This window comes from Chrysemys picta, chromosome 8, assembly GCF_011386835.1.
Source record: "Chrysemys picta bellii isolate R12L10 chromosome 8, ASM1138683v2, whole genome shotgun sequence".
NCBI classification, from domain to species: Eukaryota; Metazoa; Chordata; order Testudines; family Emydidae; genus Chrysemys; species Chrysemys picta.
Window position 1 is genome coordinate 60,669,865 of NC_088798.1, and position 17,633 is coordinate 60,687,497.

The 17,633-nt window shown below is 42.3% G+C and overlaps 1 protein-coding gene across 9 annotated transcripts in view; it reads right to left on the reverse strand.

Moving 5' to 3' along the window:
- Window positions 1–17,633, reverse strand: part of RABGAP1L (RAB GTPase activating protein 1 like) — a 525,894-nt gene that overhangs the window by 337,302 nt on the left and 170,959 nt on the right. For all 9 annotated transcript variants that reach the window (XR_010589791.1, XR_010589793.1, XR_010589792.1 and 6 more), the window contains 2 exons: window positions 6,264–6,357; window positions 820–970 (listed from right to left, as the gene is read on the reverse strand). Coding sequence is in view for 5 of the 9 variants with exons in the window: in XM_065554561.1 (XP_065410633.1) it covers window positions 820–970; window positions 6,264–6,357 (245 nt within the window). In the remaining 4 variants the exon portion in view is untranslated. The remainder of the gene's footprint in view (window positions 1–819; window positions 971–6,263; window positions 6,358–17,633) is intronic.

The following is a 17,633-nucleotide window of genomic DNA, read 5'->3' on the forward strand; positions in this document are numbered from 1 at the left end:
GGAGTCATTATTTGCTTCCATCACACTCATCTTTGTGGCTATTGTTTTAAATCAGATAAAATAACAGTGATATGTTATTTAGAAACATAAGATAGATAAATCTTATAGAGCAGAATGACTAGTCTGAAAATGCACAGAAGCTTTGTAACTTTACACTAATGATTCTCAAACTGTGGTCCATGTTCATCAGTAGTCTAGGAAGCCTTTCCTGATAATCTGCAAAAACTATTAGGACACGCAAGCAGCAGAGGCACTGGGATGTGGTATGGGAAGGTGATACATGAGAGGCTATTCTGCTCACAGAGTGGTCCATAGAATGAAAAGTTTGCAGAACCACTGCTCCAGATTACTAATGATGCTATGCACTGGAAACCATGTGATGAGAAGAGGAGCCAAGTCTCTTCATACTAAATATACTTTTTAATATTCTTATATAAAAAAGCCTTTGCCAAGATCATATTCTTTCAATAAAGAGGAAAAATTAAAATACACAGCAATTGAAGGCTGATGCTAACAAACAATAAATCTTAAATAAGACCCAACACTTTAAAAACACGGTGATGCAGTGCTTGTTATGAAGGCAAGCAGAAAGTTAAATGTCAAGCATTACTATGGATATAGGTCATTGGTTTCTATTGTTAATTAATGCCATCCAGCAGCTACCCACAGCAGGGGGTAAAGTGTGTTCATCACCATTTCAATTACCTTTTTTTTTTTTTTTAAACATAAACAGTTCTGCACACTTGTCACTTTGCAGCCACACAAAACTGAGGTTCTATATAGTTTATTCTAGAAAACAAAAGCATCCATAATTTTTACCTTTGTGATGAGAATCCTGTATTTGTCCAACATGGCCTGGTTGTCATGGCATCCTGCTAGCAACTGCCAAACCTCTGCCCTTAGTGCCTCTGGAACACCACTCTTCACCAGTGTAGACAGTCCTTTTGGTCGCACAGCAAGGTTATTGTGCCTGAGAAAACAAATTAAGTGTTTACCTCTCCTATATGAGGAGACAAAAACATCCAGTATGAGAAATACATGGAAAGTTTTCGGAGTGTGTTGTTCCAAAAAGTACAGTCACTACTAATTCAAACCATAAATATTTGTTTCCTTGCTCATATTTGCAAGTACTTCTCAGGTTACTAGCAAAACTGCCACAAGAATTCATATCAGGATCGGTGACAAAATTTGCTGAATACACAAAATCAAAATTTGCTCATTACCCAAAAGGTCAAAATTAGATAGGTTTAATCAAGACTAGAAATGTAAGAACTGAAGAGGGAACAAAGCTAGTCAATGGAGAACACATTGATAAATGAAATTCATTGCTAGCAAGTGCAACAATTTGTAGTGCACAGAACAATTTGACTATTCATACACATAGGTGAGCTCAAAATTAACTAACTATTAAGGAAAAAGGCATAGTCATTATGGAAGTTCACTTAAAACATCTGCTCAATGTACAGTTGCAGTTAAAAAAAAGCAAATAAAATACACTGGGTTTTATAAAAAGAGGCATTGAGAACATTTTAATACTATTGTTATGGAGGCACTAAGTTACAGCTCCACAGTTAAAGCTGAGTTGAGTTTGGCTTGTAAAGCAGGGATTCAACCTCTTTGTTATGTATGAAGAGTATACAGTATTTCCACCAAATTACAGCACTTCCTCTGAGTACTGAATTAATTTTCCTAAGAATTTACAAGTAAATCCATTAATTAATTCATTAAAATTAATTAAAAATAGGTATTTTTAAAATTAATTTAGCACTTCTCTATTAGACTTCTTGTCCACTGCTTCTCCACCTAGTCCCACTCCCTGTGTAGAAGATGGAAAAGATTCATGCATGGCTGGGACATACGTTTTTTAAAAATTAACACATAATTAATCTGTGGAACTCACTTCAAAAATTGAGGGAAAGGGGCTAGTAGAATTTAAAAAGGATTACATAATGATAACAACAACAAACTTTTTTTAAATCAATGTTACAAATAATAATCATGGTTTTCCATAATAAATAGAAACAAGACAGACTTCTGACTCTAACTTAACTACTTTGAGATATTCTCCAAAGAAGCCTTTCTTTCTTGTACTCAATTGGAAAACAAACGTGTTTTCAATGACTAGTCATAAACATGAATGTTTTCTGTTTTGTTGAAAATTAAAAGTCTTGGTTCAGGACAGGTAATTCAAACTCCACCACTCCAGTCAGGCAAACAAAAGACATAACTGTCCCCTTCCAACTTTGTATCATGTTTTATAGTGGGTCGCCTGTGACTAATGGATTTCTCATAGGAGGAGAAGCTGTTATCCAACAGAAATATTTTAAATGCTAGATATTTTAAGCATCTTCAAAGTAAAGAAATTTCTATTCAGGAGCAAATAAGTGGGTGTGAATTGAATCTGAAACACAAAGTTACACACACAGTGAGCATGAACTAGTTAGCAAGATATCCATATCCATGAGAAAGTAGTTCAAGATTTGTTTGGTAATTATTTATATAGTGCCATTGTTATGTACGGACAAGTAAGAAAACAAACTCCCTGTCCCCCATAGACTTTATAATTTAATTTAAACTGAAAGTGAAACCACCACCAACCAGGCAAATGGTAAGAAGAGAACAAAAGAAAAAAGAATTGAATACTACTGTCATAAAACCAAACCAATAACTATGCCCCCAAAATACACAAAGTTTAAACAGTCTGAAATGGGGTAAAGAAGTTCATCAGTCCTGAAGCAATAATTCCATAAGATACATGCTGTACTTTCGAGTGTGCTTTCCACACCTGCACATTTAACTACAATTGCTTTTTATTTGTTAGGTAATTTACAGAAATCACAGCAGACAATTTTTCTTTGTAAGTAAACATAAAGGCCTACTTAATTCTGAGCCTTTTAACATGTAGATAAATCCAACAAATAGCCAAGAGAGCTGAATACTGTACTCCATGTATTATTACCATCATATATTTCCAACTTCCAAGCATGTTAGAGCACTGCATGCACAGGATCATAATGGATTTGTTACATAAATACTCAAGTACATGAACTTTACTGCACAGATAGCACTCCTCTTGATAGTAATAGTATTAGATAATTCCATTTATGTTATAAAATAACCATGCAGTCAAGCAAAACTCTGTACCTTTACAATTAGCAACTCTTCAGGTATCTGAGTGTCTGTCTGGGAAATAGTTTAAACTATTAATATTCCTTGCTGTCCATTTTACTGTAGAAAATAAATACGCATGCTTTTTACTTTCTCTACTGCCAGATGACCCTCTGCCATCTGTTTGGCTGTGGAAACAGCGTTTTTTATTTAAAAAAAAAAAAAAACACAAAGCTTTGCTTATCTTCATCACATACACAGTTTGGCATTTGGAAAGGACTAGGTCTCTCATGGCTGCTGGTGGATTCACATCTTTAATTTCTTATGAAGTGCATTTATTATCTTGGCTACACTTCAGCAGTTATTTAATAGGTCAAAGAACAAATACAGGATATTATCAGAGATGCCAAGACCATATGATTATGGCCTGGGAGGACATAACAGAAGAACAATAAAAAGTTACAGTTGCTATAAATATTTCTGGTTAAAGACTACTAAGTATGGCCATTATCTATGTACACATCAGAAGCTATTATCCACATCTTTTTGAGAATTCAGCTGGTTATGACAGAAGTTCAGCTCAGAAAAATAGACCTCATTCTAAGGATGTCCTATATTGTGACTTATTAAATAAATGAGAAGACAGTCCCCTATCTTCCATTTGTGTTTTTTTTCCTGCTTATCTTGTTTTGATTTCTAGTTACAGTATATGCGTTATCTTTTAGGAAAAATCTCTATTACAGAATACATCTATGCAATTTTTCTGTCATATCAGTCCACTAGTTTACAATAACATTAAATGACAGGTAGCAATTAACATGCAAGAAGTTTTTATCTCCAAAAAGTCAGTGCACCAATTCTCAAAACGGAAATGTTAATTTCTTACGAAGGCATGTATCTTCTTTCAGCATATGCTGTAGTGTTTGGCACGTTGGAGGAGCTTATTTTATTTGATCTATTTTTAATTTTCAAACTGTTACATTTCTGATCAACTGTTTAGTGCTATACTTTTCAAAAAATCCTGGAAAGACTAAGCTATTCCTCAAAAGTTTAAATACTGAACAGGCCAAATTCATCTCTGACATAACATCAGTGGAGTTGCACTAAAGCTGAATTTGGCCAAGCATGTTTTAGGTTTAATCCATTTCCTCCTATCCCTCATTAATGCAAGCCTGGATTAAAGCTATCTGGGGTTCCAGACACATCTCCAAGTCCCCTCCCCGTCTGACGTGGTGGTAGTAGCAAAGACCATCCACACAGGAATCATCTCGTAGGGCAGTGGACAAATCAGACTCCTGAAATGGGTACAGTAGTCTGGAAAGATTGAGCACCACTGCTGTAGAAGATGGCTCCTGCTGCCACCACCTGGACAGAGGGCTCTGCTGGGTTAATAGTAGCAGAAGGTCCCCACAGAGAAAGTCCTCAGATAAACTAGCAGACAGGGGCCTGCAGCTGCTGATCTTCAAGCTGGCTGAGGTCCTTCCCCTCCTAGGCTAACCACTCATACTTTGCATATGAAAACTGGGGATGGAAAAGTGCTTTGCATTCCAATCTGATTTTAACGATTGAGTGAGTATGGAAGCTAAATCCCACAGCAGATCCATTCCAACCCCCTTCCTCCAATTACGTTTTACTAAAATTTTAAATCCTTAAATGAAAGTTGGGTATAACTCTGCAGTGGGACAATTTAGCAGAACAATCACAATCTTATTATTGTAACCCTACCACCATATTAGCACCCAAAGAGTGCTAGGTACTTTACAGAAAAATAAAATACCCACTGCTCTAAAGATCCTACATTTTAATAGTAGACTTGATTCAATGGGTGAAAGCAACAAACAATCGAGGCAAGATAAGGAATAGAGTCACAAATAATAAGGGAATGAGGATAATCTGGTTTGGCGCATGCATATTTTGCTAGTTCCATAATACACACACACTGATTTTGTTCTAATCTATTTCCCATTTAGCTCTGAAGTCCCAAAATTCACATTCCATCCATTCAGGCACTATCCATGTAGCTACTCGATTCCACGTTTATGTTTATTTTCACAAGCATAGGCAGTACCCACTATAGTTATTTGCAAAACAGTTTCTATTACAACCTTCAATTTGCAGATGCTCATAACTTTCAACCTCCACATTATGGCCTAAAATTTTCTATGCTTGGTCTTCATCTCAACAGGATTTTATTTTAATCTGGGCAAAACTCTTCTGGACATTTTTGAGTTGTGAAAAGGTGAAATGAAGATGTTTGAAAAAAAGTTGCAACCTGTTTTCTAGGTATTGGAGAATTTCTAAGATATTTCACCAAATTCTACCTTTTCACCATGCCTTTCATGTATCCTAGATTGCCTTCCTTTGAAAGATGTAAATATGCATTTGTTCACCTGAGAAGACTAAGCTCTTCAAACATGTAAGACCTCAATTTTAATTTTTCTAGCCTTGTGTGAATATGCATTTGAATGTTAACTTGAAATTGAGAATTTTGCCAAAATTGATCAAATTTGGTCAAATATAATTTTGTCTAAGCAAGGCAATTTGAAGTCTGTTACATGATTTAAAAACAAAACACACCTCTGATTGGCATCTGAGAAAACAGATCAGTGTCCCCTTGGGATACTGTCATGTATAGGATCAACAGACAGAATCAATACCAATGAAACCATAATTCACAACATGTAACATCATAAGAAGGAAAGATTTGGGAATGGACAAATCTAGTACAAATGAATAAATCAGGCTATAAAGATAAGCATTTAAACAGGATGAGAGCGGGGAAAGCATGAAATGAACCATTTTTAACACCAAGATTGAGGAGAATAATTAGTCCAATAAACCTCTGAAAATGCAGTAACACAGGGACCAAGGCTTTCATGGAAGCACTGGGAGAGAGATCCCCAGAATAACCACCAATTAAAAATACAAGTGCTAATCCTTTATGCTCTGAGTTTAAATACATGTTTGCATATGGAGCATCTCTACTTTTTAATCATAACTAAAATGTTTGGAGTTTTCTTAAATGGAGAAAGAAAATTTAAAATGTAAGCTGAAGGAATTTTAGGCCTTATACTGTTTTATGAGCCGTTATCTGCTCTTCTGAAGGGTGAAAAGGTTCAGTATTTAAAAATCTAAATGAGAAAGTTAATATTTACCATCTCCCCAGTAATTCTCCCCAGGAATACAAGACCTTCTCAGGACAATCCTTAGACACATCACCAGTACCACTTGAGAGTTCGTTATCACTCTCTGCAAAGAAACAAAAACATGCACAGATTTACCAAAGAGCTAACAGATTATAGAATAACAATTTTTTCTGACAAAAAAAAACCAGTTATATGAGACTACACAAAAAAAGATAGAAAACACAAATGAATATGGAAAGCTTGAGGATTTGTGCAGACAAGTGTGGGATGAAATTTAAGATGCAGAAGTTGAAAATTAACACATTTAGGAAAGAATACACAACAGACATAGATTAGGGAACTATTATCTAGAAAGGCATTATGTGAAGGTATTCGGTGGCAATCAGTGATACATTAAATAAGAGTACTCAGTGCTATACTACTGCCAAATAAAAGCCAATTCCATTTCCAGGTTTTATATACAGAGAAATTTCCCATCAAGTAGAGCAGATAATATTAGTCCTTTACAATGCACCACACCTAGGATACCATGCACAGTTCTTGCCTCAGAAACTCTGATCACACTCCACAGTGATGAAATTGTATCTTACTGAAAGAGATCCACAGAAGAGCAGCAAAAGTGATATCATGACTTGGAAGCTGAAATCATATGGGAAGTTAGAAGTGAAGAGGCAATGATCTCAGAAGTGTTAAGGATAAGTGGCTTTAATGGAGAGTTAGATACAGAGGTAAAATGGGTCGGATGAGCCTGTGAATCAGAAATTATGCTGAAGGTAAAATTTTCTGAACAGCTTAAGTGAGTTAGGAGTCTAAGTCCCATTTTCAAACGTCATGGGAGAAACTGACCAGCACAGCTATTTTGGTATAATTTACCTATAACAGAATAACTCCCCCATATGGACACTATTCTGGAATTACATCACTTGTTTTCTGGAATAGATCTATGCAGGGAGTTATTCCAAAATAGCTATTGCAAAACAGTTATTCCAGAATTGCTATTTCCTTGTGGAGACAAGCCCCAAATCTCACTGAGTTCAGGTTCCTAAATCACTTCTGAAAATGGGATTTCACTATTGAAAAGTGTACTCTAAACGGTCATATGCTTTGCTAGCTGTCATATATATCTACCGCCCAGAGGTTGTTTCTGAAGCTTTTCCCCCCACACCCAAACCTCAAGTGTGGGCTGTTTCACAGAGGGAAGTTTAATGAGTAGAGAGAGCACTCTTTCTAGAAAAGCTCATGATTAAAGACTAGATTCATCTCATAGGGTATTGGCTGGCACAACTGAAAAGGGAATGGGCTAAATGTCACAAAGTGTTCCCTCTCAGGTGCAAGACTGAGTGGGGTTACATGTGTTTTGTGTACTGGGAAACAATGTGACCACAACCATTATATGGGAAGACAGTAACTCATTTAGTTGGGTTGACCTAATCCTCCATTCAATCAGGATAATCTGGGGAGTCTATGAAATAATCTTGGAGGTTTTTTTGAGTCACATGAACTTGGTGAAGATTCTGCTCAAGCTGTGGAAGGACTGGTCCAAGAGCTTTCGGGGCAAGATACCTACCACAAAATCCCCTGTCTCACACCGAAACATTTCACATTGCTCTCACCTGAATCCATCTAATATGCAGAGTGGTATTGATGAATTTATGGCTAAGGTGGGGCCAAACTAGACTGCCAAAAGAAGTTATGAGATCTGATATATATGAACTACAAAGAGGACCCACCATCACCAAAAATAAACACAGATACAAAGGACGACCTGTCACCATCTATGCAAACTTTTTCCTGGTCCCAATCACTGAAACCACAGATTTCTGATTATATGTTTACTAGTAATTTTAGGTCTTTAAACAAAATCTTAAAAGCAAAATAAAAACCAAATACTGTTAAATATTCGAAACTAGTATGGTTTAAAGCAACAGAGAGTCCTGTGGCACCTTTAAGACTAACAGATGTATTGGAGCATAAAGCTTTCGTGGGTGAATGCCCACTTGATCGGATGCATGTATGTTTACTAGTAATTTTAGGTCTTTAAACAAAATCTTAAAAGCATTACATTACATGCATCCGATGAAGTGGGCATTCACCAACGAAAGCTTATGCTCCAATACATGTTAGTCTTAAAGGTGCCACAGGACTCTCTGCTGCTTTTTACAGATCCAGACTAACATGGCTACCCCTCTGATACTAGTATGTTTAGAAGATAACTGGTACTGTGCTCAGGCCCAATCACAGCTCTTTTGTACCACTATGGCAGCACAAAAGTGTCGCTGCCATGTTCCCATTTCCTTAGAGGCCAAAGCAGCTAAGTATAGTTCAGAGCAGGCCTGAGTATGCTTTAAACTTTGCTGGGGGGCAAACTATCTCAAGAATCCAGAGAGCACAAAATGTGCCTTAAAGCAACTTTTGCTCCACAAGAGTGTGACAGAGTTCAGCCACACTCTTGAGTCTCTGCCAACATCTGTAATTTTCCAAGAATTTTCAACATTTCATATTAGAAACAAGTTGATTTATTGTTGGCATCAGTAGTTCATGTAGAGGAGGATCTGTCCAACATACTGGCATGATTTCTCTCCTAACTAAATCTTCATCACTGTCACTCTATCTCCAAGTACAGGTTCCTAATTAATAATCTCAGCAGTTGCCAAGTACAAGTCATTAATAAAAACGTATCGGTCCTTGAATTTGACAACCAAACATGAAGACAAAGATAGCTCATGTCTTGCACCTCAAAAACACTCAAAGCAATGTGAACAGAAATGCTGGTTTGGAAAAACAGAGTTCCACAATCTCCTCCCATTTCAAACCAAAACATGGTTCATGAAATTCTTTGTGTCAGAACCAGTTTGCATGGTTTCATAGGTCCTGAAATAAAGGAGATGTATGTTTGAATGAAGCCCATTGCCCCATTTTTTTAAATCTCCATGCAATCCTAACCAAATTTTTGATTTGATGGGTTCATATCCTTTTGTGCAGGTTCACTGGAACCAAAAGTAGAAACACTGAGCTCAGAAAAATCAATTTTCCCTTATTAAGCAAGGATATAATGATAATGAAGTATATTAAAATATACGATAGTAAAATGAGACAGCTCCCAATAACTTGAAGAATTCATTATGGCCCATGGAAATGTACTGTATTTTGAAGCCCAGATCTGCAAAGCAGACCCGGAGAACAGAAGGGTGTGCTGTCTACCGGGCGCAAAGATACACGATGTGGACCTGCAGTTGAAAAGGATCCTAAAAGGAGCAGGTAAGAACCCCTTAAAAAGAAGAACAGGAGGACTTGTGGCACCTTAGAGACTAACAAATTTATTAGAGCATAAGCTTTCGGATGCATATGCATATGCATCCGAAGAAGTGGGCTGTAGTCCACGAAAGCTTATGCTCTAATAAATTTGTTAGTCTCTAAGGTGCCACAAGTCCTCCTGTTCTTCTTTTTGCGGATACAGACTAACACGGCTGCTACTCTAAGAACCCCTTGATAATCCTTCATGTAGGAACGAATGACACGGCTAGGTTCTCGTTAGAGAGAATCAAGGGAGATTATGCCAGGCTGGGTAAGACGCTCAAGGAGATAGAGGCTCAGATTATCTTTAGTGGGATTCTGCCCGTTCCGAGGGAAGGGCAGCAAAGGGCTGATAGGATTGTGAGAATAAATAGTTGGCTAAGGGAGTGGTGCTATAAGGAGGGCTTTGGGATGTATGGCCACTGGGAGGCTTTCGGGGACAGACACCTGTTCTCGCGGGATGGGCTTCACCTGAGTAGGGAAGGAAATAGACTTCTGGGAGGGAGGCTGGCTCATCTTATCAAAAGAGCTTTAAACTAGGAAGTTTGGGGAGACGGTTGGGAGATGCACAGTTAATCTCCACGCCAGATTCCAGTATGGAAAAGGTGAGTAAAATGAGAGGAGACATAGCCGGGGAGATGAGATTGGACATAGGAAGGACAGGGGGGACGGACACAAGGAGGCCCGCAACATATAGTGCTACTAATGGGAGACAGGCTAAACGACATACATTAGGGTGCTTATACACCAATGCCAGAAGCCTAGGTAATAAAATGGAGGAATTGGAGCTCTTGGTCCAAGAGCTGAAACCAGATATCGTAGGAATAACGGAAACGTGGTGGAATGGCAGTCACGACTGGAACACAGGTATGGAGGGGTATGCGCTGTTTAGGAAAGACCGGAACAAAGGTAAATGTGGGGGGGTGGCATTGTATGTCAATAGTGAAATAAGCTGTAAAGAAATAATAGTTGATGGATTAGATAACACAGAGTCCATCTGGGCAATACTCACACTGGGTAAAAGGACTACTAGAGCCTCTCCGGGGATAGTGCTTGGGGTGTGCTATAGACCGCCGGGATCGACCCAGGATATGGATAAGGAACTATTTAATGTGTTTAGAGAAGTAATTACTAATAGAAACTGTGTAATTATGGGGGACTTTAACTTCCCGGATATAGATTGGGGAACAAACGCTAGTAGCAATAATAGGGCTCAGATGTTCCTAGATGTGCTTGCTGATCAATTCCTCCATCAAGTGGTAGCTGAACCGACGAGGGGGGAGGCCATTTTAGATTTGATTCTGGTAAGTAGTGAGGACCTCGTTGAGGAAGTGGTAGTAGGGGACAATTTGGGCTCCAGTGATCATGAGCTAATTCGGTTTAAACTACATGGAAGGAGTAACAGAATTAAGTCAAAGACTAGGGTTTATAACTTTAAAAAGGCCAATTTTAACAAATTAAGGGGACTGGTAAGGGAAGTGGATTGGGCAAACATATTAATGGATCTAAAGGCAGAAGAAGCCTGGGATTACTTTAAGTTAAAGCTGCATGAGCTGTCGGAGGTCTGTATCCCAAAAAAGGGAAAAAGATTACTAAGCAAGAGATTTAGACCGAGCTGGATGAGCGACCGACTCAAAGGGGCGATTAGGAAAAAACAGAAAGCGTACAAAGAGTGGAAGAGGGGAGGGATCAGTAAGGAAACTTACCTTAGTGGAGTCAGAGAATGTAGAGATAGAGTGAGAAAGGCCAAAGGCCATGTAGAGCTGGACCCAGCGAGGGGAATTAAAAGCAATAGTAAGAGGTTTTACAGCCACATAAATAGGAAGAAAGCAAAGAAAGAAAAAGTGGGACCACTGAAGACTATTGCCGGAGAGGAGATTAAAGACAATCTAGGCATGGCGCAATATCTCAATGAATATTTTGCATCAGTGTTTAATGAGGCCAATGAAGGTATTAGGGATACTAGCACCACTACAGAGGGGCATTCAGGATGGGGGATTACCGTATCTGAGGTAGAAACAAAACTTGAACACCTTAATGGGGCTAAGTCGGGAGGACCGGACAATCTTCATCCGAGAATATTGAAGGAATTGGCGCGGGAAATAGCAGGCCCATTAGCGATAATATTTAATGAATTTGTAAACTCGGGGGTGGTCCCGTTAGACTGGAGAATAGCTAATGTGGTTCCTATTTTCAAGAAAGGGAAAAAAAGTGATCCGGGTAACTACAGGCCTGTTAGTTTAACATCTGTAGTGTGCAAGGTGTTAGAGAAAATTCTGAAAGAGAAACTAGTTGAGGACCTGGAGGTTAATGGCAATTGCGATAAATTACAACATGGTTTTACGAAGGGCAGATCGTGCCAAACGAATCTGATCTCCTTCTTTGAGAAAGTAACGGACTTATTAGATAAGGGAAATGCGGTGGACCTAATATACCTGGATTTCAGTAAAGCGTTTGATACTGTACCCCATGAGGAATTATTGGTTAAACTGAAAAACATGGGGATCGATATGAAAATCCAGAGGTGGATAAGGAATTGGTTAATGGGGAGAATGCAGCGGGTCGTATTAAAGGGTGAACTGTCGGGTTGGAGGGAGGTTACTAGTGGAGTGCCTCACGGTTCGGTTTTGGGACCCATTTTATTTAATCTATTTATAACTGACCTCGGAACCGATTGCAGGAGTGGGCTGATAAAGTTTGCGGATGATACGAAGGTGGGAGGCGTTGTAAATTCAGAGGAGGATAGGGATATCCTGCAGGGAGACTTGAATGAGCTTGTGAATTGGAGTATCAGAAATAGGATGAAATTTAATAGTGAAAAGTGTAAGGTGATGCATTTGGGGATGACTAATAACAATTTTAGTTACAAGATGGGGACGCATTGGTTAGAAGTAACGGAAGAGGAGAAGGACCTAGGGGTCCTTGTAGACCGCAGGATGACTATGAGTCGACAATGTGACGTGGCGGTGAAAAAAGCCAATGCTGTCTTGGGATGCATTAGGCGAGGTATATCTAGTAGGGATAAGGAGGTCCTGCTTCCGTTGTACAAGGCGCTGGTGAGACCTCATTTGGAGTACTGTGTGCAGTTCTGGTCTCCCATGTTTAAAAAAGATGAACTCAAACTGGAACGGGTGCAGAGAAGGGCCACTAGGATGATCAGAGGAATGGAAAACCTGTCGTATGAAAAGAGACTAGAGGAGCTTGGGTTGTTTAGTCTGACAAAGCGAAGGCTGAGGGGGGATATGATTGCTATCTTTAAATATATTAGAGGGATTAATACAAGGGAGGGAGAAGAATTATTCCAGCTTAGTACTAATGTGGATACGAGAACGAATGGATATAAACTGGCCGTGGGGAAGTTCAGGCTTGAAATTAGACGAAGGTTTCTGACCGTCAGAGGGGTGAAATATTGGAACGGCCTTCCGAGGGAAACGGTGGGGGCGACGGACCTGTCTGGTTTTAAGATTAAGTTAGATAAGTTTATGGAGGGAATGGTTTAATGGTAAAACATAGTAGTCAAGGAAAACCAAGCAATGGTAGGTAAATAGTATAATGGCTAACAGGGGTCAGGCTGGAGACTCTTGCCTATATGCTCGGGGTCTTACTGATCGCCATATTTGGGGTCGGGAAGGAATTTTCCTCCAGGGCAGATTGGCTGAGCCTCTGGAGGTTTTTCGCCTTCCTCCGCAGCATGGGGCAGGGATCACTAGCAGGAGGGTCTCTGCCGATTGAAGTCACTAAAAACAGGATTGGGGACTTCAACAGCAGAGTCCAGGGAAGGGGTAGGGACGGTTTTATGGCCTGCAGCATGCAGGGGGTCAGACCAGATGATCATAATGGTCCCTTCTGACCTTAAAGTCTATGAGTCTATGAGTAAATTCTAAAGCAAATAATGGGAAATACTGTGGACCCATTCTCCTTTTCCTCACTACCTGAGCAGTAATTAAAATTAAAATGTAAAAACTGTAATTTTTTAAAGAAATTTAATAGCATAAATGAAATTTTAAAAATTCTCCCTTCTTCTGATTTTCCCAGCTCAGATAGCTTAGATACAATACTTCTCTCTTCTTTCCATGAGACACGAAGTAAAAATGGATTCTGCTGGTCACATGGGGTAATTCAGCCAATTACAATAAAAATATGACCTGTCCCACTGATCTACCTGGCCCAAACCTGAAGCTCATAACAAATAGCAACTTCAAAATCCAGAGCAGAACAAAGCAAAATTAATCAGAAAAATGTTCCAAGGTGAAAGCTTAAAAATAGATAGATAAATAAATAACTTGAGAACCTGATTGGTAACGTATGTTCACAGGTAAAAAGGTTCTACTAAACCACTGCTGAAAATAAATGCGCAAGAAATATTCTTGCAGTTTGAGAAACATATGACTAAGCTCCAAAGACATATTCCAGCCAGGTCAGCAAAACTAGAAATGAAGGTTACTTAGCCTATAACTGAGGTTCTTGGAGATGGACTCTGCATATTCACACTCTTGGGACATGTGCCGACCATTGCCATTGAACAGTGCAGCCTTCTAGTAGCAGTGTCAATATGAGCCCCACGATGCTCCTCTCCTCAACATTTGAGCATGTTCTAATGGCAGGGCTGTAAAAGCGGGCACTGCAGCGGTTGCCACCTCAGTTCCTTCCACCACTAATAAGAACATAAGAATGGCCATACTGGGTCAGACCAAAGGTCCATCCAGCCCAGTATCCTGCCTACCAACAGTAGCCAATGCCAGATGCCCCAGACGGAGTGAACCTAACAGGTAATGATCAAGTGGTCGCTCTCCTGCCATCCATCTCCACCCTCTGACAAACAGAGGCTAGGGACACCATTCCTTACCCATCCTGGCTAATAGCCATTAATGGACTTAACCTCCATGAACGTATCTAGTTCTCTTTTAAACCCTGTTATTGTCCGAGCCTTCACAACCTCCTCAGGCAAGGAGTTCCACAGGTTGACTGTGTGCTGTGTGAAGAAAGGACAGTTACCTGTTCCGTAACTGCATTCTTCAAGATGTGTTGCTCAGGTGGATTCCCCAGTAGGTGTACGTGCTTGCCACGTGCACCGGTGCTGGAAGTTTTTCCCTTAGCATTACCCGTAGTGGGGGAGCCCTGCTGCGACCCCTGGAGTGGAGCCTATATATCGCACCATAAAGGGGGCTGCGCGCTCCCCCCACCCTCAGTTCCTTCTTGCCAGACAACTCCGACAGAGGGGAAGGAGGGCAGGATGTGGAATACACCTGAGCAACACATCTCGAAGAATGCCAGTTACGGAACAGGTAACTGTCCTTTCTTCTTCAAGTGATTCCTCATGTGTATTCCACAGTAGGTGACTCTAAGCTATACCTGATGGAGGTGGGTAGGAGTTTAAAGGTTACCCAGGAGAAGCACCGCCCTACCAAAGCCGGCGTCATCCCTCGTTTGGGAGACGATCGCATAGTGCGATGAAAAGATGTGGACAGAGGACCAAGTAGCAGCCCTACAGATGTCCTGAATAGGGACATGAGCCATGTAGGCAGCCGACGAGGCCTGAGCTCTCGTCGAATGAGCCTTCACTATAGGAGGCGGGGGGACCCCTGCCAGGTCATAACACGTGCATATGCACGAGGTGATCCAGCGGGAGATCTGCTGGGTGGAAACCGGTCGCCCCCTCATGCGCTCGGCCGATGCAATAAAAAGCTGAGGGGATTTCCGGAATGGCCTGGTCTGGTCTAGGTAAAAAGCCAGCACTCTACGCACATCTAGCATGTGAGGCGTCGTTCCTCATTGGAGGAACGGGGCTTAGGACAGAGAACTGGGAGGAAAATGTCCTGGTCCATGTGAAAAGCCGAGAGTACCTTCGGCAGAAAAGCTGGGTGCGGGCGGAGCTGGACCTTATCCCTATGGAAGACCATATACGGGGGTTCAGAGGTCAGGGCCCTAAGCTCCGAGACCCGGTGGGCTGAGGTGATAGCCACCAGGAACGCCACTTTCCACGACAAATGGGACCAAGAACACGTGGCCAAGGGCTCGAAGGGGGGCCCTGTGAGGCGGGAGAGCACTAGGTTCAGGTCCCAGAGCGGGACTGGGGGTCTAGCGTAAGAGAATGCCCGATCCAACCCTTTTCGAAATTGGGAAGTCATGTGGTGTGAAAACACCGAGCAGCCCTGCACCAGGGGGTGGAAAGCCAAAATGGCTGCCAGATGTACCCTGACCGAGGAGGGCGCCAGCCCTTGGGTCCTAAGGGCGAGGAGGTAATCGAGGATGAACTGGATAGATGCGGAGGAGGGGGAGGAACCTCTCTCCCTCGCCCACATGGAGACCCGATACCATTTGGCCAGGTAGGTTCGTCGCGTGGATGGTCTCCTGCTGTCAAGCAGGACCTAACACCCTCAGAACATCTCCCCTCCTCCTCATTCAACCACGGAGCAGCCATGCTGTCAAGTGAAGCGCAGCTAGGTTGGGGTGGAGGAAACGTCCTCTCTCCTGGGAGAGGAGGTCTGGTCGAAGCGGCAGCCTACGGGGGGGGGGGGGGGGGGGGCACTAAAAGCTGCAGGAGGGTCCCGTACCAATGTTGACGGGCCCAATCCGGGGCTATGAGGATAATCCGCACCCCGTCTGCCTTTACCTTCTGTAAAAATTTGCCTATCAAGGGAAAGGGCGGGAAGGCGTAGAACAGGCAGCCCAACCATGGAATTAGGAACGCGTCCGATATCGCCCCTTCGCCCTCTCTGGCCCTGGAGCAGAATCATGGGCATAGGCGATTCTGGACGTTGGCAAACAGATCTACCTGAGGAGTACCCCACTCTAGGAAGAACCGCTTGGCCACCTCCCTGTATAGAGGCCACTCGTGTTGTTGGGAGAAAAATCTGCTTAGGTGATCCGCGAGCGTATTGCACTTGCCAGGCAGGTGAAAAACCCTCAAAAGGATGTTGTCGGCTATACAGAACTCCCACAGGAGCTGGGCTTCCTGGCACAGGGCCACGGAATGCGTGCCGCCTTGCCTGTTGATATAGTACATCGCGGTCGTATTGTCCGTGAGGACTCTGACCACCTTCCCCGCTAGGTGCTGACTGAAGGCTACGCACGCCAGGCACACCGCCCTGAGTTCCCTGACATTTATGTGCAGAAACAATTCTGGGGGCGACCATCTGCCCTGGGTTTTGAAGCTCCCTACATGGGCTCCCCATCCCAGGTCTGACGCGTCTGACACCAGATCTAGTGAGGGAGGGGACTCCCAGAATGGGATACCCTGAAGCATGTTGCTCGGGAGGGACCACCATTGCAGGTCGGCCACTACACTGGGTGGCAATGTGACGACCTTGTCCAGGCCATCCCTGGCCTAGGAATATTGGGAGGCCAGCCAGAGGTGGAGGGGCTTCATCCTGAGCCTGGCGTGTCGCACCACTAAAGTGCAAGCTGCCATATGGCCTAGGATCAGAAGGCACACTCGTGCCGTCGTCACAGGGAAGGCCGTGACCGAGGCGATGAGACCCTTGAGCGTCTTGAATCTGTCCCAGGGGAGGAAGGCCATGGCCACCAGCGAGTCTATCAGCGCCCCTATGAAGTGTATGCACTGAACTGGGACTAATGTGGACTTTTCCTTGTTTACCACTAGGCCTAGACTCGAGCTGGTATCTAGCAGGAATTTCATCTGTGCCTGCACTTGGGACCGAGCCTTGCCCTTGAGTAGCCAGTCGTCCAGGTAGGGGAAGATCTGCAGTCTGTTCCTCCTGAGGTGGGCTGCTACCACCGCCATGCATTTGGTAAAACCCTGGGGGCCGTGCAAAGGCCAAAGGGAAGGACCATAAACTGGTAGTGGTCTCTCACTACCAGGAAGCGGAGGAAGCGCCTGTGACTCTCGAAAATGTGGATATGGAAGTACGCATCCTGGAGGTCCAGGGCTGCGAACCAATCCCCAGAGTCAAGGGACGGAACAATAGAGGCCAGGGACACCATACAGAATTTGCAGCGAACCAGAAACTGGTTGAGATTCCGCAGGTCGAGGATGAGCCTGAGCCCGCCTTTTCCTTTTGGGATCAGGAAATACCGGGAGTAAAACCCTTTGCCCTGGAATTCCTGAGGCACCCTCTCCACCGC